Source organism: Nomia melanderi, chromosome 5 (assembly GCF_051020985.1).
Source record: "Nomia melanderi isolate GNS246 chromosome 5, iyNomMela1, whole genome shotgun sequence".
In the NCBI taxonomy this organism is placed as follows: Eukaryota; Metazoa; Arthropoda; class Insecta; order Hymenoptera; family Halictidae; genus Nomia; species Nomia melanderi.
Genome location: NC_135003.1, coordinates 16,156,366 through 16,182,965, shown reverse-complemented (window position 1 = coordinate 16,182,965; position 26,600 = coordinate 16,156,366). Strand labels below are relative to the sequence as shown.

Here is a 26,600-nt window from a genome sequence, read left to right as displayed (position 1 = left end):
CCTTACACCGCTATACAAGACCGAGCTGCGCCATACGAGAGCTCCGTAATGGTTTGGCGGGAAACCAACCGAGTTCCGCCATATTTGCCATGTTGGCGGGAAATGTAGAACAGCGATTATAAGAAAAAAATCCTTAGGCCGATTTTATCGTGAATATCGTTGATCGTTCTATAGTTTGATAATTCGTGAAATACAGTGGAAAGATCGACGCGACGCATCTCGGTTTGTATAATAAATATTAAAAATTACGTTCTCGTTGGATTCCCGAGTTTCGATCACGCGACAATGGTTTTTACGATCTTTAAAACAACGGAATTAAAAGAGGCGGCAAAATGTTCGGGACCCATTCTTGTATCCGTGAAGTATATATTTATACATTTTATTATTTCTATATATCGTGGATAATCACGAACGACGAAGTGGTGAAAATTATCGAACAAGTTGATACTCCGTCGGCAAAGTGCGCGTTACATTTATTCGGATGACGCGCATTATCCAATCAAAAATCCAATTTTCCGTCGTCTCGATTTGAAACGCTTGTTTTCCATTGGCTTCCCGGTGCTCCCTCGTACGTTGCTCGTTCATTTGGTTTGTTTGTAAAAACTAACTATAAAACTAATTTATTTCGAACGCGCAAGATAATAATATTTTACTCGTTGCGCAGTTGTTCGTTTAAGAATGGAATTTAGCGTTGAATTCTATAAATTGTATGCCGAAGGTGGGTTTATTTGTTGCATAATATAACCGACGCCGAAACGATTCTTATTCGTTTAGAAGATGCATATCGATGATTTTCAGATACATATGGGAGAATTAATGAATTACGTGGAATAGGAATAACGATACGTGCGGATTTAGAAAGCACTCTATGTCGACGATGCGCTTCCATGGTATAAATATGTAAATACAATATGGCGGATAGAAGCGGAACGTTACGAGCTTCTCCGAATGGCATTTTGCCAATTGATTGAGAAATAGCAGAACTCGTGAATGTGATCGAGTTTCGGGCGTGCACGGACATTTGAACAACATGGATTAAAGGATATCGCGCAGAATACTCGGACCTTCTTTCGATCATCTTTAAAATGTCACGAAGGTGGTGTTGTTGAAGAATGTTTATTTCTTGAGAAATGGTAACCGTGGTAGTAGCACTATCCGGCGCAATATGAAATAAACAGTCACGAAACTCGTATTCCGTCGAATGCAACGGTACCGTGGTTTTCACGTTCGACTCGCCGGCATTTCGCATAACAATGTCTGATGTATAGGTACTGTCATGGACACAGATGTAGAGCTTGGCAAAGGTGAAGGGTGTGAAACGAGTCCAGGTTGCTCTGGCTATTCTAGCATGGTGCACAGTAAAAAAGTTATCAAACATGCACTACGACAGCAGGCCAAGAGACGCAGGAAAAACACTACCATAGCAGCTGGCAATTCTCGTACTTTGCCAAGGATCGTCGTCAAACCATTGCCACCACCTCCACCGAATGATCCACCGTCTCCAGTAAACAATGTGCAACATATTAATACTAGTAAGTGACATAATCAACAGATAATCTAATGTACGAACATGTGATCTATTATTGACATACCAAATACATCTGACAGAACAAAGATGATTTAGATCAAAATAAAGAAATAAAGATAAGTGAAAAAATATTTAGGATACGTAAGGTTCGAACTGTACTTATTTATTCCAATCTATATTTACCTAGCTATTATAACTAAAAATTTTTTTTTGTGGGATTCCTTGTTAGAATTATGATAATAGGAGAATGGGTACCTTTGCAAAATGTATTAGATATGCTTGGTATGCCAATAAATCATTTGTTACTTTAAATAAATTTTATTCTGAAATGAATTTTATTATGATTTTATGCTTTAATCTAATATTTTCTTTGTGTATGTGATAGTTTTTCATTGCAATTTTAAATATAGCAACTGAAGAGCCCGCTGCCACAATGAGAGAGGTCCTGGCTAGTTTGCCGGGATTTAGTTTGAAGTCTGGGCGTCGACGATCAACAAAGAGACTATCTGCAACTGCACAGCTGGAGGCTGGTCTCGTAGATCTTGAGTCTCCGGCGAGTATCTTAGCCAGCACAAGTTTACGTGCTCTTTTAAATAGGCATACCTTTCAGGGTTTGCCACCTTTGTATCAAAGGAAACTTGCGCAGCTTTTGCCTGCTGTAGATAGACAGGTAATGTTTACAGAATGGTTATTACAACATTATACTGTTTCTGATAATTGCTATTAACAAGAATTGTCTGTAGCTCTAAAATGTTCATAAGAGAAGCGACTCTTAATATATAGTTTATTGTTTCTTACTGTTAGGATGCTGCTACATCCGGACTGAACAATGAATTCTTTGCACGAGCATGTTTAGAATGGCGTAAACGTTTGGCGGAGGGAGAATTTACTCCGGAGAATCAACAACGATTGAAGATGGAAGCAGAGAGAGACAAAAATAAATTAGATCCATGGAAAGTGAAACATTTTGAACCGATATGGGGTGAGAAACGTGAACCCAAACTTAGGTCCGGTCTTCATTGTATTTCGGAATCAAGATCTGGCGGGGCTGTAACGCGTTCTAGTTTAAGACTTCGTTTGGAATCTAATGTAGATACACCAGCGTCGGATACTCCTTGTCCTATAATTATGTCTGAAGACAAAGTAGAGGAGGACAATTGTAAAGAGGAAACTACCATAAATAATTCAGACGAATTGCACGAGACACCGGGAATACAAGAATTACTAACAGAAGAATATAACGAAACGACGCATACCTTAATAGATGATAAACACTTAGAGTCTGTAAACATAAGTTCTGTAGAAACAATAGTGGATACCGAAATGCATCAGGATAAGCCGGAAGAGGAAGAGAAACCTGTCACTCTTCCAGAGAAACAAGAGACCATCGAAGACAATGAAGTGATCACACAAGTTTGCCAGGAGAATATTTCAAACGCATATGAAGAAGAAATTCATTTAGCCGAAAGTAAAAAGGATCTCCAGCCGATGGAAGAACATATCCTCGAGGTCTCAGAGGATACAATTTTGTTGCCGGAAGAAAGCGCATCGCCAAAATCAAACGAACAAGTAGAACAAGTATCTCACACACCTACCGAAACGATCTCTCAGCTATCGACAGAGTGCACGCCTCAGTCCACGGTAGATCAAATACCCCAAATATCAAAGGAACAAGTATCTCAAATGTCTGAAGAACAAATCTATCCGATATCTGATTGCGAAACGACAACTATGCTCGAAACATCGCCGACGCAGCAGGAGCAAGTCAGACCAACAGAGATAGTCATGGAAGATTCTGCGTTGATAAACAACAGTCAGACTGAAACGACTCAGGTTTCCCATGAGAATCCGACAGACGGTGAATCGCAAATTCCCGAGGGAATGGAAATTGATAGCGAAACGTTGCAACGTATTCACGAACTGGAGGTGAAGCTTTGTGTAGTTTCTGAAGACAGAATTCATAAGTCTAATTATCTTACCAAGAGTATACTTGTTTTTAGGTAAGAGGGGAAATGCGCGAAGCGTATGAAGAAATTTCAGGATGCCCTGAAGAGATAATGTACCCTATTCTTGAGGGAATGGAGATGGGAACGAACAGCACAGAAGAAACAGAACCGCAAGTTGTCTCCGGTCAGCCGGAGACCACCAGAGACCAGCAAGATGTGAACGGCGGAAACGAAGAGGAAGCTCTCAGAGAGGCTAACAATTATGTTTGTTCCGAAATGTTAGAATGTAGCTGGCCAGTAGACCCGACTGTTAATAACATTAGTAACACGACCAGGGTAAGTATACGTACATAATCAACTATGAGTTCCTAACGTATGCTGCAAAGAATGCTTTTCGTTACTGAAGTCTGCCTTCCTTTCTAAAGACGCAGGAGGAGCTTCAAGTTCCATGGCCATTGGTGGCTGCAGCTTTAGATGGATCCGTGGCTGCGAACATTACCGTGACCACTCAAGACGAGTGCAACGACACGCCGACCACAACCGACTCGACCACTCAATCCCAGCAGTTCATCAATGCCGATTCGAACGTGGAGTCAGTGAACTGTATCCAATTGCCAGTTGTCCAAGGGACGCCTTTTCAATCGGACAGCCTCGCGATCGGCACACCCGGCACAAGTTGTATAATGAAGAACTTTCAGTCGCAAAGTTCACCGATCATAGCTTTCCCACAATTACAATCCATCAGATTCGTGCAAACTAGTTTTCATTCTGATCAGACCGCCGCCCCTGCGTTGAACAGCACGTCTTCGATTACCGGTCAGCTGCAAACCCAGCAGACCACCAATTCGCAGATAAATATAATGAGAACGCAAGAAGAGGTGGTTCAGTTGAATGCTCAGAATAATGCCACGCGGAACGTCAGGACCAACGTCGCGCAAAATCCAGTGCCGAATGTCGTGCCAGCGGCGATCGGCGTGCAACAGAATCGAGCGCAGAACACCATCGTTATACAGCAACAAGCTTCGGCGCCGGCTCAACCGCGACAGGTTGTGGCCACTATACAACAACAACAGTATCCTGGGACAACGGTGGCGGTGTCCTCGAGGACCTCGCGTTCGAATAATCAAGGTAGTCAGAGAGGTTCGAGGAATACTAATAAAGAGCAGGGAGGAGGCAGATCTCGTACTACTACAAAAGAACCACCGGGTGCTGTCAATTTGGAACGGAGTTACCAAATATGTCAAGCGGTGAGTGACAAGTATCATCAATACGTTAACATGACACATTAAGAAATTCTAAATGAACCAAAAAGAGAAGTTAAACCGTACAAAATATATATATGTATATATATGCAACTGAAATTTTTATAATTGGTGCATTACCATATTACATATTTCTGGAGATGATGAAATCTCAAAAGATTGAATAACTTCAGTTTCTAAATGTATTGTAATACTTAATATCGTTTATATTCTTATTACAATCAGATAAATACGAATTGGTATTGCAGGTTATACAAAGTTCACCAAACAGAGATCAATTGAAGGCTCATTTAAAACCTCCGCCAAGTTTACTCGCTAGAGGTGACGGTGTGTACACAACTAGTAAGTCCGGCGGTCGTACGCTGACGACTGTCAAAACTCAAAAACCGCCGCAAACGATACAACATAATAAACAAGCTCAAAACAAAACTCAAGCAGTTATGCTGAGACACGTGTTCGCCACAGCACGTCAAGCAACGTCAGCAGAGGTACGTTACATCTCCCTGAAACAATCACACGCAATAGCTTGTGTTCTTTTTTTTTTTATATTTTTCTCTCTCGTTTTATTTTGAATTTTAAAAACGCATCGCTCTCGAGATCATTTCCGATAATCTTGCAAATTGGAGAACGTAATTGCTCGTTATCATTTGTTGGAATGGGGATGAAACAGTCGGAGACTTTTCAAGGTGATACAGAATTTGAATAGAAAATAATATGCTTATTTTCGTTTGGTTAATTCTGCAATTCGCCTTTTGGATCACTCGTATGAAATAGACGGTACTATTTTACAGTCATGGTACTATTTTATACTTTTTCTGTGTGTACAGTGCTAATCTTGCGAGTGGCTTGTGTTGATCACTGTATCATACAGGTATCTAATAAATAAATCTTTTTACTAATTTGGAGTTTCTAAATGTAGTGGAGAAGGTATTATACTTTAAACTTTCAGAGAGGAGATAATATTAGTCAAATGAAACGTATGAGTACATTTGAGTAATGCCATTTTTATTTGCGTACAACTTAAAGAAAAGAGCTTATTTAACAAATACGAATACGACAATTCTTTATACACAATTTAAGAAGGTAAACCATTGTACAGGATTGCATTAGGTCAAAACTTGCGTCATTATGTTTTCTATAGTATCCTTTAAATTTTGCCTTAGACCCGTTGGACTGATTTCTCTATTTTAATTATTAAACCTGTCAAAGTGGTTGGCCTTCATGATTTAACTCTTTGCGGTCGTAACAGTGACTTTTTAAGCTTCAACACCTAAAATCGAAAACTATAATTTAAGAATTTAATTATTCAACCAACAAGAGACATGTGGCTCTTTTTTAATTTTTAAGACTTCAACAGCATTCGGTTTTTTATGAAATGTTAGAATTCAAAGACAGTCTCATCCGTAAAGAGTTAAACCTTTACTCGAAGAGCGTTAAGATTTCCAGTCAATCAGTGCTAATAGGAAATCTGCTTCGCAACTAATAGCAAGACTGAATTTTCAGGTTCCAGAAAGCAATACCGTAGCACAGTTAGGATCCACGACAACAGGTGGTCTAGGGCAATACATACTTGTACAAAGGACAGGTGTCGGAGACAGTGCACCGAGGGCGTCCTCTGCGCCACCCTTGCCCCCACAGATAGCTGGAATGGGCGTTGGGGTGCATTTGGTACGTGGCAGGCCAGCCAGCGCTGGAGAAGGCTCCCATCAAGCTGTGACGTTGAAAGCGAGGGGTAATGATGGCAGAGGAGGTGGTGGCGCTGAACCTGCAGCGCCTGGTATGATAATGGGTGGAGATCCACCGCCTCCGTGTGAATGTAATATGAGAGGTGCAATGGTAATATGCCGGCAGTGTGGCGCCTTTTGTCACGACGACTGCATCGGGCCTCAACGTATTTGCGCTACCTGTCTGATACGTTAAATCATTGTTTACCAATTGTTTTATGTATAAATTTAGAGCTATGCGACCAGAGTGCTGAGTATCAAATTACGGGGATAAGGGTGGGCAGACACTAAAGACGTCGTTGGTTTCCTCGGATCTTTATATTAGTAAATGGGTGGGTGGGGAGAATTGACAAAAGCGGACATTATTGCATGGATTTCGAATAAACGAAGTTTCATACTGTCAACCGAATTTGTTGTCCAGCACTTTAGAGTGAACGGTGGTTTGCGTAGTAGAGGAAGTCACCGGATACAGTTGGAAGAAACGATTTTAAATTCTGTGATTTATTTCCCTCAGTATTAATCATGTGTCTTTTTTCTTTTCTCTGTCATGCAAGAGCGTATATCTTGTGAATTCCTTTTTTCCTTTTCGACTTCTTTGTTTTGTAATGAAATATATTCTTATAAATAACTTTATACGAGGCTTTAACAGAGCATTTTCTGAAACGAATGGATTCCTAATCATTTGTAACTAATAATTATTATGTCGGTGAGTTATTTGAACAATCAAAATATTACAACTGTATCCTCATGTGCCCTCGTTTTTAATAAAATTAAAGTAAATCTCTTACAGTCAGATTCTAATACCGTCTTCCAGTAAGCATCACATTCTTTATAATGCGTCTCTGATATTTATTTATTAACAGAAGTTAAGTTTATCTTTATTACATTGAAGATATTCCTGTACACGCTGATCTCAGACTAATTAAGGAAATCGGAAGAACTATTTCTTACATGCTCTCTCATTACACGTCTCCTTCGCTGTAGTTTTTCAGGCATGAGGACAGGTTTCCAATTCGTCACGAACAAGTTACTATAGAGCATCCTGTACAGGAATGTTGTTCGGAATGAATATTGATTATTATTATTATTATTAATATCTATTGCCAACAATGACAAAAATCTGACTAGATACTAAAGCGTAGTGTTTACGTATTTTAGCTTTATCACTCACTTCGTTGTAAACAATTCTCTAGGATAGCATGGAATACGTTACTTGCTTCGCGTTAGCATTCAGAGTCACGAGTGAGACATGAAACATCTGACAAAAATAAAAAGTGCATCGGTCACAGTTCCACGAATAACATGTCATTGTGTATATAATTCGCATTTCAAACGTTCATTTCTCAAGCATGATTTCCAGATTGTCGTGGGTTATGACAATGCTCGCGCGGATCGAAATTCATTGTATTATTTTCTTACACCATACTCACCATACTTCAAACACTTAATCACGATCGTTGCATCTGGCCATAAACAGGTTACCGTAGTCTCTCATTCTATACATGCATCAGTTTTGTTATGCTATTTACTTGTTTACTCCTTTGCGTTGCATATGGTTGTAAAAATACCTTGAAGTTAGAAAAGTAAAATAGGTATAATTCATTACTATTAAAACATTTAGAATTTAATTTTTTGTATTTTTACCAGAAAATCTATCACGTTCCAAGTGAAATAAGAACTTCATTAAATTTTATGAACTCCTACGTTCAATTTCAGACAAACGTGAATGTATTGGAAATATAAAATCCGCAGCTTAGTTTGCAATCATGGCAGGATAATAAATATTCTTTGTATTGATCGGGCAGCTGTTGCAGCTTTAGTTTATCAAAAGAGTAAAGTAAGTAATTGATATGTACATAATGGGAGACTACTGTAACTGAATCCACTGTTTCTTATTATAGAAAACTACACGTGTTGAATACATACATTAAGAGGAGAAAATATTCGTGCATCAGTGTCTATTGCTTTCAATTGGCGATACAATTTTTAATATTCCAATTATGTTAAGAAATTATTTAGATTATCTTATACTTTCATAGGAAGCTAGATTTCTATAAACTAATTGGACACAAATGATGTTAACTACTGAAAATACTACTCCACTATAGTTGCTTCACCAGTTTCTTACATATTTTCAATTAATTTATATATGTAAAACAACAACGAAGAAAATGAAACAGTGGTGTCAAAGAAGTGGAAACGTAATTGGACCGAGGAATGGGCATTGAAGAATTAAGTAACAGTTGAAAGCAAATAGTCAATGGAATTTAAATATTTTCTTCCTTTTATTGTAGTATCGCTATTTCATTCAATGGAACACACGAAGTGTTCCATTTATATATATATATAAATATATATATTACATCAATGGATTTTCATATTGATATGTTTCCATTGGAATCATCGATGCTGATAAGTAGTATTATTGCGATTCGATAGACAGAAAAACAAACCTATTCTGTATTTGTCGCTCAAATGTAAATAAAATCATATTCGTTTAATGTGTAAATTCGTTTAATATGCGCAGTGTATATGACGACTAAGGTGCGGATTTAGCGGCCATGTGCGTTGTGTAGAGAAAGTAACATTTAAAAGCAGGGTGAAAGCACATTGAAAAAGTAACGTTGAAAATAGGAATTGTGTCGCTTTGCTGATACCTCGTCGCGATGCAACGTCGACGCCGGCTAAATTCGTACTTTACAAGACGATAACATTACCTGTCGAAAAACAGCAATAGCCACTCACACGTGTATGTACAAAGATATTCTATATTTAAAAGCTGCTGAAATTAAAAAGTAGTATTAAGTCAGACGTGAGTATTCTTTTCGAACCATCAAATTGTTTCAGCGCCTCTTCAGACTTTGTTACTATACTATTTATAAGTAGACTGCGGATGTGCTCCTGTGAGCTTATATTTTGTACATTAATTGTTAGGAAATTATCCAATCTGCGCAGCGTTCCATGAGATCACGAATAAAAAAGTGATAGGTTTTTTTGGTGAACTCTTTTTAGAATCATTACTTTGATTGTACTTCTTTTTGCATTCAGGCGTGTGCTGTTAATAAGTAAAAGAATCCGTGTCTACTTGTAAGTAATGTAGTTTGGTAAGGAAAACAGATTTTATGAGAAAACTATTGCTTTGCAATACACTATTTCGATTAGTGAAGGTAATATTCATTCTTCGTATGGTGGATTGCAACAGTATTTGAAACTTAGCGGTAATTGTAATGACAGACATCTATAGCAGATATAATTTTAGAAGGTATAACGAAACATTAGGTAAAGATAGAAAAGCTACTCTAATAACATTAACGAATGCCTCTACTATTGTAAATTTTAAGTAATTCAGCTAATCAACTTGCTGGCGGATATAGGTTTGCAAGTATTTAAATACTTTTGTAGTCCACTACATATTTGTGAATATTTACAGGCTTTAAATTGTATTCTTAATTTTAATATATTATATCTTGTATAGAATATTCTGTGCATATAGTCATATGATCTTGCTTTTAACTGATAATTATATTGAATGTTATTTCTCTTGTACTTTTTTTTTTTTTTATATTTTTAATGAAATTTCTGCCATTTCTTTTTTTATTAATGCAAGTTTACATTCTTTCATACGCATCAAATAGAACCTACGGCTGTGATAATGTTTCTCACTGGAACTTTTGCTATGCAATATTGTACTTGTTTTTCCAACGTGAGTTTCATTCTTTCAATAAATCTATTGAAAATTTTGTGACGTGTCAGTATTACATGTAAATATTGCTCTATATATATATATACATATACATATATAAATATATACATATATACACACACGAGAGAGAGTTCGTGAGTGTTGTATTAGTTAATAAATAAGCAATCTTTTCAAGATATAGCGCGATATTTAATTAAATTTCGTCCTGAAGATAATGCGTACTTCAGTAGTTAATTATCGAGGAACTGTTGCCTTAATTATACATGTAAGTTACATACACGAAATTATAATGGAAATGTTTCACGGTTTACCATGATTTATAAATAGCGCCCCAAAAATTATCCATTTCGAAAGAGTAATCGATACTGTATAATTCTCAAAATATTTTTAATAATAATCACTAAAATTATCATTCAATGATTTTTAATTTTAAATTAATTAAGATCGTTATTATAGGATTTTAATCAGCAAATTTTAATTAGCTTAAAAATTCCCGAGTTTCCATCATTCGAGCGATTGGTATTAAAATAGAACTTTATTACAATTTGTATTTGAAATAACTTTCAACAATTACCGTTTTTTTTTAATGTTCGGTATAATTTACTATCCTTGTAGTACGTGATAAATAATTATAATGAACACGGTGATTTTCATATTTATTATACACGATATACGATTGTCTAAAGTTCAAGGCCATATTAAAGAAGCATTTGAAAATGAGTTACTTTAACATGAAGTCATATGTTAAGTATTATTTATTAGCCAGAAATGTTGAGCACATTTCTAGATATATATACATTTCCTCAAAAAAAAGTAAATATTCATCTTGATTATCATTTCAATATTCACATAAGAATAGAAACGGAAAATATATCATTGAATTATACACGTGAACACATTTGTGCATGAAAGAACAATTACAATAGGAAACAACTTTTATAAATATATCAATTTTAATGTTTACAATAAAATATAGAATGAGAGAAAAACATTTTTTTGATTGGAGATAACTGTTCTGAGTGATGGATTGGAATATAATATATTTTGGTCACTTTCATCATAAAAACAAGTTTTCTAATAATTATTCATTAGTATACATATTACATTACACATAAAAAACCATAAATTAATAAAATCGATGATATTCCTATTAGCCATCGTGTAAATCCTCTTGCGCTTCGCTGTTAATATCATTTTTGATTTTTGCTGGAAACTATTAGGAATTTTGTGTGTGTGTGTGTATGTATGTGTGTGTGTTTGTGTGTGTGTGTGTACTAAAAAAATAAATAAACTTCGTTCTCAACTGAAACAATCTGTCCATTAGTAGAGTTCACCAATTTACTTTACATATTAACAAATTTATAGTTTCACTGTTACGTATACACAACTCAGTGCTAGAATTATCGTACCAGCATTAATCATTTAGTGCAATTTCACATTCTTCGTTTCCCTCTCTTTTTGTACTCTGAACCACTATCAGTTTACGTTTGTACATTTCCTCTTTAACAACGCTAAACCTGTACAGGCAAAACAGCCACTTCATTGTACTAATTCCCTAAAAATATGACTGCAATAAGAGCCACCTCTTAACGTGTTCCTTTCAACTCATTGATTTGCTTCAGCGTACAATTGATTCATTTGCAGTTACATCCACCATCTTTCTTGCACTTCACAGTGCACAACACAAACTATTTGTAATAATAGTAGTAATAATAATAATAATAACAACAACGGTAATAAAAATAATAATAATAATAATAAACTTAACAAATAACAGAATTAAAAAAATCACACCATACGTTCATACGAATCGCACAAAATATAAATACATAATTTACAATATAAAGCAACATCTCTGTTTATTGTTTCGGAAAGTTAAATAAATTATCGTAATAAATATGAAACGTACAAAATAATAAATAATTAATATCACAAAACATCGTACAAAAACGTTTTCTCAAACAACGAATTCAATCGCAAATGACCTATTATACAATTGTGCATCCGACACTGACCCTAAATGAATTAAACCTTTTTTTCTTTCTTCTTCTTTTAAGATATAAACTAGTGTCACGCGGACGCAAACAGAAAATAACATTCTCCTCGCTTCTGGGGTTTTTGTATTTGATAGATTCTCTCCCTAGTAAAGTTAAATATATGTGTGCTTCTTAGTACGCGTCCCTCTGGCCTTTAATTGAATTATTCACAATGGTAAAGATGCCAAGAATGAAGCAGAATCGATATAACAATAAATATACAGAGATACCATAAAAAAAACGAGGGAAAGTAAAACGATACGATGCGATACCGATAAATCTTATGAAATTTATAATAATATGCACCCGTGAATCGAAATCGAGCAAATTATGATTTACCAATTCAAATTTGCAGTCACATAAAATGAGATGCTCTGGCAGAGATACGTATATAGGTTACATTTAGTGTCTCAACAATTGTTTTTTTTTTTTTTACTTTGTCATTGATCCCTTTACGATCAATTTTCCTCAACTATATTCCATTTTATACGCCGTGTTACATAGACTTAAGTGTTCACAACAATGTAGGGGGCGAAATTCACATAATATCCGTGCCCGAAACGACTCGCCCGGATTAAACGGATTCCCAGTGTTTATGAACTGAGAACGCACATAGCATTTTGTATCTCTTTCTCTTTATATCGTTAAGATTAATTATTATAGTAATTATCATTGACTTGGGAAGCAAAAATAGTTCACCATCATCGCGAACCAAAAATGGAATCTTAGCCGCCATAATGAAATATTCGACTCTATAATTATATTCATTTTTTCATTTTAAATTTGCATGCATTAACGATAACTACTTAGATATAAGCCTGAATGTAGGTACGTAGACTATATTAGACGCCACAGTATACCGGTTTCTCGTACTAGATTCCTTACGTCTTAGACCACACCATACTTTACCGAAACAATTTAGATCTATCTTGTGTTTATATACTGCACTTCCATCCTCATTTTTTTTTCAACGAGAATTTTCAGAAACTGTTTCTTTTCGAAATGATAACAAACATCGCTGTACCTAATGATCCAGTGCTAATTTCTAATGAAAAAGAAAAATAGAAGAAAAGATAATTGGAAGTATTCCTTTCTGAATTGTTGCTATAGGTAACTGCACAGAAAGAACAAAGTAGCTTCAGAATATCACACTAAAGAAATTCTATGTAAATCCTTCGCCACCCATACTGAATTTTCAAACCAACATAATAACGTCTGAACTCTTGTGTACCAACTGAGACACTCGTTGTTCCGAAGAGAGTCTGGCAACCACTCGCAGAAGATTAGCCTTACAGAGAGAACAAGAAGACATTGGTACAAGGAGAAAGAATCTAAATCTACGTGCCTCAGTTACTGGCACAGTAGCGTGTTATTTACTTATCAGGATTGTGAACAAGAAGACGCGTCTGTTTTCCATTCGACACCTGATAAATCGGACATCCAATGTCAGAGGGCGGAGGTTCAAACGTAAGCTGGTGAAAGGTTCAAAGTAAGTCGCGAGATGACATTGTTGCGTAACGTAGCCCTTGTTATTCTCGAACTCTTAATTATCTGTATCACCATTATGCGACAGTCGTGACAGACGACCATGGAAACGCCCCGTAATCGTTCAGCGATCAATCGTTGCTCTGAGCTTTGACTACCGAAACCAGAGAACGCCTTTGGAGATGGCACGTTCGCTGGACTGCCGCTGCTTTTGTAACTTCTGTGTATAAAAATAAAGTTAATATTTAGTTCAGCTATGATTACATGTACGCAAAACAGTAATTCAATCTTCAACCATATATACATATATATATATATATATACTTCAAGGCCATTGGAATCAATAACTAAACTACTCTACGCAACTGCTAATTCATTTAAAAATTCTGATTTAATTGAAATCACCTTTTATCCAGATGATCAGTTTCTTTACGGGTGTGAGAAGGTGGTGTCGAGGTTGGTGTGAGTATCAAAACAGGTGTCGTAGTTGGAGTCGATGAAGGTGTCACGCTTTTCAGTGATGAATCTTTGCGTCTAGAGGCTGGCGATGCCGGCGCAGATCCAGCTGCTCCGTTACCTCTAAGCCAAGAACTTTTGCTGGTGTCTGGTTCAGAAGATGAAGGGGAGAGAAGAAGACCAGGCGATAATAACACCACCGGTACATGTGCAAAGTGTTCTGTGGGAATTCGCATCTAGAATGTGAAGTACATATTAGTAAAGACAATGAAATATTCATCGAGACTGATTCGAATCCAACATTTTATTCACAACTCACTTTGGAGTAACACTTCACGCACACTGTCCTTTCACACAAACGACAACGTTGTCCCCAAGGACCTAGCAGTCCGAATCTAGTCTTTAGGCAAAGGAAACAGACACGTCGTTTCTCCACATCTTCTTTTACGCGACCTTCTACTGGTAGAGATTCTAATTCGGCTTTGGTAAGTACACTACGAATATGCACAATCTCCTCAAGAGTTAAAGAAAGCCTTTCATCCAGGAACATGTCACCTAACGTAGGTTTCTAGAAAGAAAGAATATTTCCTCGACATTAATATTTAGCTAACAAAGTGTTTAACCAAATTCAATTGAAGACAATGGAAGAGGTTGTAGTTATAGTTCTTTTTAGATGGTTGTCTATGTGTTAAATACATTGATTCTCATAAAGCTTGTTCTCACCTGTCCTTTATCATCTTGCCAGTCTTCATTTTGATCTTCAGAGTCTTTTGTTGAACCCTCGGCAATCGTTTGAGAACGACGGGGTTGTCTTGCTCTTGGTTGAGGACTTAAACTAGGACTAGGGTTCAGGCTAATATTAGGACTCGGCCCCTGGCTCAACGTTGACTCTGTCACGCCTATGTGCTGACGACTCTGAGGTCTTGAATGAGGAAGAGATGCGGTGCCAGTCAACGCTGTCAGAGCTATACTGCGTCTAGCTGCATGTTTCTTGGCTGATGCTCTTCTAGACGGGCATTGAGTCGCAAGATCGTAAGCTACAAGGTGCAATTGATCATGTATTATTGGAAATTATGTTCTCTGTAAAATAGAGCTGTTATTATTTTCAAGAGACAATTACATTCTAGTTGAGCATCACAAAACCGGTGATACTCATTCCTTGTCAAACGAAGTCCACCAGTTTTTCGCCAGGGATTTGCAGAATCTACCTCATCATCATCATGTCTATGATCTTTATGCCTGTTACACGTGCTACGTCTGTCCGCGAATGAGTAGTCCTCTTTAAGTTGCCAGTAATTCGTTGCTTCGTCTTCTTCCTCAAATCTCGTAACAGCAAATTCTTCATTGTAATCTTCGTCATCGTCATCATCCTCTGCATCGAGCTGTTCATTAAGAAAAACTGAATTTTAGGGATTTAATTATACGTAAATACCAAACAGTTTCCTAGAATGGAGGCGATAATTTCACTGGTGAATTCTCAAAGCTCTAAAGCATGGATAATTCAGAAGTAACGCGATTCAGATAATATTTACCTTCAAATCGAAATCCACAGGTATTACTTTTCGCCTATTTGTTGTAGGATTTGAACCGTCAAGATCCCTTCTTGGAGGTTTTGGTACTGCGGTTGATTCATTTCCTTTGTCTGCACTACTTTGGGTTTGATCTAAAAATTTCATTCACACTAATAGGTTTCGATCATGTTGATCACCATCGCAGAAAGTACGGAAGTATGTATGCTGATGATCAATGAACATGACACACGACTTGTCCTCCAAGGATACTTTGAAAACAATTCTCCAAGAAAGAAACGAATAAGACAGTAGTACCTCAGTAAATCTCAAATACATACATCATTGCCTCCTGAGCTTGTGTTGCGTTAAATGTAATCAGTAAAATTATTTGAACTTAGTTGAACGCTTGTATATCAAAACAATCCTCTGCTTATTAATACACGACTCATTCTCAAACTATATTCTGCTCACGAACATTATACTTAACAAATCCCCCATGAAAGATTTATAGAATACGCACACAATAGAAGTTGCAATTCAACATTAATCCTCAAACCAAGATCAACGATTACCACAGTATATTATATCAAACAAATTACAGAGTGTTTCACATAACTGTATCGCCTAGAACATCTCCGTTACACTAGAATCTCCTAAAAACAATTCCACAGTGTCGTATGAAATACTTCTGTAAAATCTACATACAGAAACCGACAATCCACAGAACTTACAAGAATAACCATGTTTCCTCCGTATACTTTGAATCTCAAAACCGATTACTCAGAACACGACATCTGCGTCACCATATTCGTGGTTGAATTTCATTCTCATACATATTACCATTCGCGTCGGGCGAAGAGAAGGTGAATGGTATGATTACCTGGGACCGTAATGCGCCTTCTACGCGACTTACGATTCCTGTTTCCCGGTACCCTAATCTCAGGTTTGCCGACTCTCTGTCTCGGCTGCGGTACCGGCGGTACATTCGTTCTACTTCGGCTCGCGGTAGCCGGCACGTTAGTGGTCCCGGTTGCGTTGGCCGTTGCCGTTGACGAAGAACCACTAGTCGAAGGGTTCTCCGCTTGCCACTGAGCCGCCACATCCTGCGCTGGTTCTTGTTCCTGCTCCGGCTGCGACGGTGGAACCTCACCCAAGACTATCATGCGGGACTCGCCGCCTACGATCATTAACTTCATCTCTCTCCTTGCCCTCTAACAATATTTACAACGGTTCTTTGCAAAGGCTTTACTTGTGGTAACCACGAGATCTGACCGGAAGTGGCGCGCGCCGATTCTTTCAAAGTCCCCTGGCTCAACAGCAATATCTCGCGGCCTGCGAATCAACATTTATTTTCTTTATAAATCACCGTCATCGTCGTCGTCCGGACAATCTATGTACAGTGTATCCCAAAATCCCGTCTCTCCCATCTCCCGGACACAAGATTATAGGTTGGCAGTGATGGTTACCAGCGTCCAGGCGGTACTCGTTCATCTGTTTGTGTTTTTCATCTTCTCGTCGTCCCGCTGGTCCACCGTGGTGCTCCTCGCTCCCCGGACGAAGACTGTGCATCAAGTACACGTGCTCGTTAATGCGTCTGCCCTCGTCTCAACGCACTCGACTCGCTGGCGCACAGGTTATACACATGACAGGATTTCACGGCCGAACCGAACCGTATCGTATCGCCGCGGAGGACAAAGGACAACACGGGGGCCAGGGAGGACGGCACCGAAACGGCCACCCACCGAATCACCGAGCGCGTTCTTGCACGATGACGTTCTCGGCCGACGTCAGCTCACCCTTTCCGCGCTTTCGGTTATTGATCGCGCTCGGTCAGGGGTCTGCGACGTCTAAGCCGGCCTATCCGCGAATCATGATTCATTCAGACCGACCCTTTCAACGAGATGCAGAGATACTTTGAACGAGGGGGAAAAATAATTAAGGAAACGTGAAATTATCTGTCGTATGTAATTGGCCTGGTTTCTTTTTCTATTATTTGTTGTTATTATTATGTTTTAGACACATCGATTCGAACGGTTAAATAATGGTCGGATCATCGTGAGGGTACAATTGATTACAGGGGATAAATCTAAGGGGAAGAGAAATGATATGCAAGCATTGTAGGGATTATTGTTAGAGATAAAATATTAGAGACACAGATACCGCTGTTCTGGTCGAGCTGCGAGGAATTGCCAGGTTCTACTCTCGAGATTACGGGCGAGAGATACGTGCAGAGCTGCGGGGCTGTACGCGCGCGCGCGCGCGCAGGCTCAGATTCTTGCGCATGGATGGTACTTGGTAAATATATTTTTCGTTGCTGGTATTGTCGCACGTGTGCGTCGCGTGGCTCTGTGTGTACCTTTTGGTCCATCGCGTTTTAGGTGAATAGTAGGGCAGTATATAAAGTGGCTGAAGTTTTGGAGCTCATGTTTATGTAGTCAACACTGGAACTGGCAGGTGGGTCAAAATGACTCATTCCTCATTTATTCTTTTACACTAACTGGAAGCATATGAATGCTTCTTCAAGAGATGATTAGAATATTGATTTATTAATATAGAAATTAAAATGTAACTTCTATGGTTTTTATAAGAAATGTTTGAACATCTGTTCTGCTTGGTAGTTCCAGTGTTAAGTTCCATAGCATCACACTTTGAATACTGGTTCAACTGCTTGTGTTTTTTTTGTATGACTCTTACTTTCTTAGTTATCTTTTAGCAAATTTTTAATTGCTGTATATGGGAGCCTATTGTATATGTCTAAATAGTGTTTAGTAATTTAGATGTTAACCTTTTGCACTTGAGAGGTGACTCTCAGTCATTTGCTTTGATATACCAAAATTATGAAGTCTTACTGTAATCCATAAATATGTGGAATATTGAAATAATTACTTAGTTTCTTAACTTATATGTGTTCTCTCATGAATATTTCTAATGAAAGATCTCCGAGTGCAAAGGGTGAACACTAACCGTACCGGAAACCGGTCAACTGGCCGGATTTATAGATTCTGCACCTTTTTGTTCATTTAACTTATATCAACTCCTATGTTCTCCGGTTAACCAGTCTTCCAATTGTTGTCTTTCCTTTTATTTCTATTTCCATTAAAGCAATTGATCATCTAACTTGTTCACTATCATTTTGTAGTCAGTTATTTGACTGGTTACCTTGAGAAACCGGTGCGGTTAGTGTTAATGCATACTTGACTAGGTTTCTTTCCTAATTTTTCTAATAGATTCTTCTGTTAATAAAGCGGTCAAAAGCTAAAACAGCATGAATGTTTAAGAGAATTAGCATTGTTTGCGGTATATTTTATATTCAGTGTATCAATAGCAACGCAATTAGCTCAGGAAGATTTATTGAGGTACCATAAAAGATCGTTTCAATGAAAGCAATGGTAAAATACCTTCAGGACACGAAGAGTTAAATATCGGTACACAAATATAAATTTAATGTATCGGTTTTCATTGATTTATTAAACCTTATACCAATATTAATGTGGATGTACTTCGTAAAGCAACACAATGTGCAGCATGCAGAAATTGTTGTCAAATGTAACTCACCATTTCTTTGGAACGGTCGTTCGGTCTTGGGGACGTATCTATTTCGGGACGGTCTTAAATTTGGCGGCTTTTTTATGCTCTCCATGAGTAACTCTCGCAGGGTCCATTCCTTGCGCAACGGTGGTAGTTGTCTTTCAGAGGCCTGAACAGATTGACAAGGTCCAACAATGTTACACAAGAATATCTGTAGGATCATTTACATCAAAAATGTCTAACTCCTTTTTTGTTGACCGTGTCATAGAAGAAATTCAATCATTCAATTGTCAGAGAAGCAATTAGACACCCTTGATTCAGATGGATAATAATTCTTGTGAAATTTAAAGAGGTTACCTTTTTTAATGGGGGTCTACTTCTAATAAATTCTAGAATAACCGCGTGAGCGTCTTTTTGCAAATGCGGCGACGGCGAAGGCGTCTTCCTCAGATGGTACCTTCTCTTTCGAATATCATCCATCAATATCTCATACGGCGTTAACTCAAACTCCGCCCGCTTACCGTGCCCACGTGTTGTGCTCTTTGAACCCAAGTTGGCCTCTACCTTTTTCAATTTCACTCCTTTCCTCAACTCTTGGATCACTTGTACCCAAAACCGTGCCTATTGAAATATTTTCATTAAATCATTGGAACGAGTTATAATTTAATGTTAAAACATACGAGATTTATAAACATCAAACCATTTATACTCTCATACTGACTGTGGATTGCAATATAAAAGCAACAGGACTTTAAAGGACTTTGACAAATTATTTGATAAACTTGGTATGTTCTAATATTGCAATCTGTGTACACAGCAGTATACATATTTTACCAAGCTACTTTTTGTACCAGTTTATAAGACAAATTGTAATTAAACTACGGATGCTTATGTGTTTACAGAGTTAGTATAATTTAATGATATAAAAATTAGTAACTGTATACTGTAGTCTACTTTAACTTCAATGATGGTACATGCTGCCAGGGTGAACATCCTGATATCTGTTGATATCTGTTATCTTAAGTAAATCTACAACAATGCGAATATACATAAACGGCCGTAACTTAATTGTATCTAAACCCTAATAGTTTCTTCGGTTACTTAACGTACTGCACATTAAATGGATGGCAGTGGATACACGTGCATTCATAGAAAAGCGTTTATGCGATTGTTCTCGTTACTCTGAAAAGTGGATAGCGTTAAAATTGTGCAGCTAAGATACGGAACCATGCCACATGCTTGTGTTAACACTCTCTCTAAGCTCTAACACTTCCATCTCGCATGCGCAGACGATTATTAACGATGACATACTTGTATAGCCCTCCAAATCCTAATGTCAGTCTATAATGGTAGAGAGTCAAGTCAATAAATCTCAAATATCTTATCTCTGCAAAAATGACAAATGACTTTATGGGACACAACGAGTAGCTCCACTTAGACGGCAATTATTATCGCAGGTACTCGCGTAGACGTTTGTAACAAATAGTACACTAATACAAAGAATTATATTACTGACTTTCAGTTATAAAATATTATTAAGTATCAAATAAATTCAACATAAATCACGTACGTTATCATATCGTTGATTAAGGCGAAACAAAGAAATATATTTTATACAATTCCAAGCATTTCCTTTTAATAATTTTATCGACCAATCAAGGTCTTAAAGGAGGAAAGAAAGTGTTGTATTTATATGAGGCTGTATCATGAATCATGTTGTAAATAAATGGCTTTACGTCTCAACGATTCTTACCCAATCAATGAAATCTAATGTGTCAATGTTCTGGACGGACATCGAGTTCATCCTATTGCCATCGTTGCTAGCGGTATCTCTTTCGCTCGGTTTCAGTTTCCCCGCCGCCACTGTGTCCAAAAACTGAGACAGTTCCAGAGCCTCCGCTACAAATGCCCGGATTACAGCTTTGTAATGAGCTTCGGCAGACTCGACATTAGTCTGCATATGCCTGGCACATAACTATAAATTAATACACAAATTAATTCACACTTACGTACGAACTTATTAAGAGCTCACGACCAAACAATTGCGCTGCAAAACTTACTTGCATTACATTTCTTAATGAATATATTGACGGCCGCTGTTCGTAGGTATCATTACTTTTTTGTGACAAGCATTCATCTACATCAGCGTCACTAGAATCACGCTCAATACCTTCGTCATCCGTTTCTTGCGGACGCTCCTCTGACCCCCCTTCACATTCACATGAAAATAAAATTGAGAATTGTTGTTACTAATTAACTTATACATCAATTAAATTCTTATTACATTTTTTTATTTTTAACCCTCTATAGGCTGCAACTTTGAAGTTACATAGCAATATACTTGGATTTTGATGTATTTAATTTTTTACCGCAAAATAAATGAAATTTATATCACGTTACAATGATTCGATCCCGGTGAAATTTTACCTTCGTTCGAATTAGTCATTAACGTTATAAGGCCTTCTAGATCCGGCGATAAGAGCCTCTCTTCCTGTTCGTCTAGGCCGAAATCAAGCGCTTTAAAGATCATCATGCCTACCGAGAACATTGCCTACAATAAAAGAACAATATATTTCTCCGGGAACGGAGTTTCCTTGTTGCGAAACCTTTATGTCAGCTTACTTTTTGCTCGGAAACCGGGGGTTGTTTAGATTCTGCAACAAAAATAGACGACAATTTATTAAAAAAAAAAAAAGTTCCACTCTTCAAAAAAGAAATTACTCCTACGAAGTTCGACGACGTTTCAGTTATTCCTCGAATTAATACAAATCGTCGTCAATAGTCTTATTAATAGTCTTATCAAAAATCCTTGTCACCCGAACAATTAATCTGTATCAGTAATGAAGCGTTCAAGATTCAAGGAACGTGGCTTGAGTCACGATGCTATAAAAAGTGTTTGGGTAACTATGTCACATTTGACAAAAAATCATTCAACATTGCAATAAATATGCAATTAACACTATTACGTATGAAGTTCGACATTTATAGTTAATTACAGGTAATTAAAAAGTATACTAATCTAACTACTAGTTACTGTAAACATTATTTCCAACAATATAATGTTTTTCAACTATATTTTAACTCTAGTATAGTGACTATACAGCAAATATAGTATAGTGACTATACAGCAAATATAGTATAGTGACCATACAGCAAAAATAGTATAGTGACCATACAGCAAATATAGTATAGTGACTATACAGCAAAAATAGTATAGTGACTATACAGAAAATATAGTGGCCTAATTACACTATACCTAAGCATTCGCAGCCTACATTCCATTATCACTATACTCGGACTAAACTATGATTACAAACTGTATCTCAACAACATTACCGTGTCACGTGATATTAATTAAAAAACACAATTGCAGTGAAACGTTACAAGAACTATACCACGTGACTACGACACAAATAAGATAAATAAAACGTATACCCTGACTTTCAACAATACAGTATAGATAAATCTGTATTTTTCTAATTTATTTATTTGTATGCGATGCCATTGTTCAGTGTTTGTTTTTATCAAGCACGCAACAACTGGCATACTGATAACGGACGGTAGAGTGGAGAAAATGTTGCTAGAGCGATAAGCATCGAGTAATCTTACCGATTAGATCGCCGAGCCATACGTCTCCATCCTTGTGAAGGACGAGCTGCGACAGTTCCGTGATCTCGTAGAAATTCTTGTCCGGCAAACGTGACAAACTCTTCGCCGTCTGATAACACAAGGCCCATGCTTGTTCTTGGCTGACCGGCCCATTGAAGGACGACAAGATGTCCTTCAAGTTCAACCGGTCGTTGGCGTCGAGCTTGCAGGTCGGCCTCTGCCCTGCGTCTTTCGCTCTATGTCCTGCAGGCTTCTTCTCATCGTCGGAGACTTCAAGGCCATCCTCGCAAGACGCCGAACTTCCCCCTCTGGCAGCCATATTGCTGGCAATTCCATGAATGTGTCATTACAATTAGAAAAACGCCGGTCTATATTGGGACACTTTATGGTCTGAGCTATTTCAATTTTATTATTTGCGCTTTGATGTTATGATATTGTGTTGATACGGTTTTGGACATCTATCGGATCGAAGTATTTTATTTATATATTTAAACAAAATATATTGCAATTGGAAAAAGGTGGATTTAAATTGGGACATTTTATGGCCTGAGCTATTTCAATTTTATCGTTCACGCTTTTATCGGTGATTGTGTTGATGTTTGAACATCTATGGAATTAAAATATTTGACTTATCAAAAAGAATGTGGAATGTGGTTTTTCGTTTTCTTTTGGATATGTAAATTTGTAAATCTCTTTTTAGATTTGAATATCCCGAGTGGGACTGATGTGGAATGTGTTAAGTGGAATATATTAAACAAATTTTGATTTTGAATTTGATAGACCTAAAAGATATTTATATGACACTGATTGTAATCGTTTTAATTGTAATCGAGTAGGATCGATATCTATTGTGATTATTCGTGTACCTCGAGTCTTTTTTGGAAAACCGATCGTAATATCGAATTATCGAAAATAGGATGACATCATGTTTAAATTATTCTGAAAATGATGTAGTGGTGACGCAAGGCCGATGAGATTAACAATTATACTGTCATCGATGAAATTAATGACCTTTCAAAACATGGGAAAAATATTATACTAAACTACTTATTTCTTCGCTGTACTGGCGAAAATATAAAAATTCAATTAAATTCATTATTAAATCATTGTCTGTACAGCAGACACGAAATTGTCTATATTTATTCAGCCTAAATATATATCGTATAGACAAAGTTCCAAATAAAAAATTTGAAATGCTACATAAAATATCACATGCCATATAGTTCATATAAAATAATATTTTAATGTTGAATTACGGATAAGTTTCGAATAATCATGAACTAAAAAAAGATGAACATCGATTACATATTCAAATATTCAAACTTACTTCCAAGTGCAGCCGCTAGTCATTACACCATAGAATAGTAGTAAATTACAATGTCACTAAAATTTGGTTACTCGGATTTGTAATTTTGAAACAATTAAAAAACAATTCACTGTAACGATAACCGCGGGACCGGTAGAAAAATGGGAATCTATATTTTTATACAGATTTTGACATCAAAGTTTCCGTCTTTATTTTCACCGAGATCAGATGAGCGATTACACTCGAATGATTCCTGGGATGATCCTAATCAACGAGTCGATTCTGTCGCGTACATCTGATCAAGCGAGAACAAGTTGACTGAAGTATCTTCCCTGATCGTCCGGGTTCTTACGGGCGTCATAAAAACGAGATAAACATTTATTACCGCATGCCGTCATGTATGCAACGACAAAGCAAGCGCGAGCAGATACAGTGGTTCGTAATCTATCGCGATCACCATACGCCCCCTTTACCGACCGGAGGGAGTGTTTCCATGAAAAAATCCAGTTTCGTCAAACTAAATGGAGAGTGCGTAAACAAAGATCATTTTTCCTCGAAATTATCTAATCTGCGAGGAAAGTCTCTTGTTCGTTCGATTGTAAAAACAAACCGTTTTTTAACGTCGAACTTTGGTACCATATAATGAATTAACATTTATTTTAATTACAATTTCATTGCAAGGCAATCCTAATTCTTAATGTCAGCATTAAATCTAGTTTATTACTGTTCCCTGGTGAACGTGTCAAATTCAATATTTTTATTTCAACTTTTTTCAGTGTTGCATACACTATGCATTATTTATAAGTACGATTTAATTTTAATTTATAATTGAAAATTCATGTAAAGTTCCTCGTGATTTGCACTGGCGAATGACACGTTTGCATTGATTCGTACAGTTGAAAAATATATGGAAAACGTGCCGGTGCGATGCATGAATTTTGAAAAGGACCGTTACGTTGCCTATCGATTATGCGCGTAGGTGTGCATTATTATCGCGTGAACGTAAAATTGCGAGCGAGATATAGCACTTCGATAAAAGATGGTACACGCGCGTATATTTTTCTACGATTTATCTGGAGGCTATCGAGCACTATACTACGTGCAAACTGTAATTCGACAAAGTTCATGTAATTTTCGAAATAATTAAAAAAATGTTGTATACCGTGACATCGGCTGAATTTGTCAATCACTTCTCTGCCCACAATTCACATTTTACACACACGCAAACGATCAATAGAGGAAAAGTTATGTGATACAGTTCAAGGGCGTTTGTTAATGCTTGTAGTGTGTATTTCAAAATAAATACCGAAGTCAGTGTTGTCATATGAAAGTCCAGGAAACATATCTATGCATTCGATGAAAATGATATACTTATCGGCGTTCTGCCCGTAAAAATGCGTCGAATTTACTGATATTTCAGAGACCGATCATCCGTCGATCGAGGAAGTAATTTCCGGATCACCGTTTTTAAGCAGCATCGATAAAACTGGTACCAATTGCAACCGGTTCGCACCGAACGAATTTTTCGCAATGCAGCATTGCCTCGTGATTTGTGTCATTTCTTCGTTTCATTGAAAACAATCTAGTCGAGTGTTTAATCGACTCGTACCGTATAAACCACGTGGATTACGAATAAATAATATTAGAATGATTCTATTATGATTTAATATGTACTTTTTCTTATTTAGGCGGCTGACATCCACACTTTTTAACAAAGCACGCGACGACGATTCCCACCGCGCGTCACTTCGTCTATTCATCGTTTGCAGGACACTTTTTGCAACACTTCCTCGTTAGTATAAAAACACTTACTTGGTACACAACTGATCTTTCACATCCACAGCATCTTGCATGTATCATATTAATGTCTGCTTCGAGCACATTAACAATCGAGTCCATAGATAATTAATTATAGACATGTAACTGCCCCAGTAAAAGTTGGTCGTTTAGCGACGGCGCTAGTGATCCGAGAGTCTATAGTGTTTTACTCGGTCGGTAAAGTAGGAATATTAATATTCTGAAGTTTTTTTTTTAAATTGAAGTAAATAACGTAGTTGATACACTTGAGTGCTGTACTTAGCTTGAAACCATTATAGCAGTAATAAATTACAAGAGATTTTTCAATCGATTCATAACCTATATTCCTGAAATTTGGTACACGCTGTTATCTGTCAAGATAACAGCAAACCACAACAAAGCCACGTGACTTTTTCAAGAAAGATCAGCTACCCTTCGGAATAAGTGAATCTTCACTGTTTAAGATCGTGAAATTTTGTTCTAAGTAATTATTAATTTATGAAGAAAAAAAAACAAATTTCACACTGCATTCAGTACGATACGAAATGAACTAAAGTTGACACGTGATCAAAAGTTCCGCCATTGTTAGATTTTGCTTCAGGCTTAATAACAAAATGCATATACCGAAATATGCAGTTTTATATTACAATAATATATTAAATAATAAAATATGAATATTTTCAGAGTAATAGAAATAATATTCGGTTGT

At 37.1% G+C, this 26,600-nt stretch overlaps 2 protein-coding genes across 19 annotated transcripts; one reads left to right on the top strand and one right to left on the bottom strand.

Moving 5' to 3' along the window:
• Nucleotides 1-39: 39 nt before the first annotated feature.
• Asx (transcriptional regulator additional sex combs) lies at nucleotides 40-9,269 on the top strand. Of its 10 annotated transcripts, XR_012998649.1 has the most exons (10): nucleotides 574-718; nucleotides 799-1,532; nucleotides 1,939-2,198; nucleotides 2,333-3,454; nucleotides 3,529-3,810; nucleotides 3,900-4,721; nucleotides 4,985-5,224; nucleotides 6,240-8,052; nucleotides 8,177-8,297; nucleotides 8,362-9,269. XR_012998649.1 is itself a non-coding variant. In XM_076367856.1 (9 exons), the coding sequence occupies exons 3-9, from the start codon at nucleotides 1,277-1,279 to the stop codon at nucleotides 6,654-6,656; spliced, it is 3,399 nt and encodes a 1,132-aa protein (XP_076223971.1). In that variant the 5' UTR covers nucleotides 40-222; nucleotides 665-718; nucleotides 799-1,276; the 3' UTR covers nucleotides 6,657-9,269. The 10 variants fall into 10 exon arrangements, 7 of the variants coding, with proteins under 7 accessions (XP_076223971.1, XP_076223970.1, XP_076223972.1 ...); XM_076367856.1 differs by adding an exon at nucleotides 40-222 and having other exon boundaries at nucleotides 665-718; nucleotides 6,240-9,269; XM_076367855.1 differs by adding an exon at nucleotides 406-568 and having other exon boundaries at nucleotides 665-718; nucleotides 6,240-9,269.
• On the bottom strand, nucleotides 5,721-26,121 carry spir (spire type actin nucleation factor). 9 transcript variants are annotated; one of them, XM_076367862.1, is made up of 18 exons: nucleotides 25,769-25,891; nucleotides 24,116-24,130; nucleotides 22,789-23,111; nucleotides 21,802-21,833; nucleotides 21,607-21,730; nucleotides 21,240-21,388; nucleotides 20,933-21,154; nucleotides 20,491-20,520; nucleotides 19,537-19,800; nucleotides 19,207-19,348; nucleotides 15,673-15,803; nucleotides 15,261-15,522; nucleotides 14,864-15,177; nucleotides 14,460-14,708; nucleotides 14,090-14,376; nucleotides 7,632-13,904; nucleotides 7,412-7,502; nucleotides 5,721-6,644 (listed from the first exon to the last, which is right to left on the bottom strand). In XM_076367862.1, the coding sequence occupies exons 1-16, from the start codon at nucleotides 25,852-25,854 to the stop codon at nucleotides 13,661-13,663; spliced, it is 2,874 nt and encodes a 957-aa protein (XP_076223977.1). In that variant the 5' UTR covers nucleotides 25,855-25,891; the 3' UTR covers nucleotides 5,721-6,644; nucleotides 7,412-7,502; nucleotides 7,632-13,660. The 9 variants fall into 9 exon arrangements, with proteins under 9 accessions (XP_076223977.1, XP_076223978.1, XP_076223983.1 ...); XM_076367863.1 differs by having other exon boundaries at nucleotides 5,721-6,640; XM_076367868.1 differs by lacking the exon at nucleotides 25,769-25,891 and adding an exon at nucleotides 25,257-25,279.
• Between the last annotated feature and the right edge of the window lie 479 nt (nucleotides 26,122-26,600).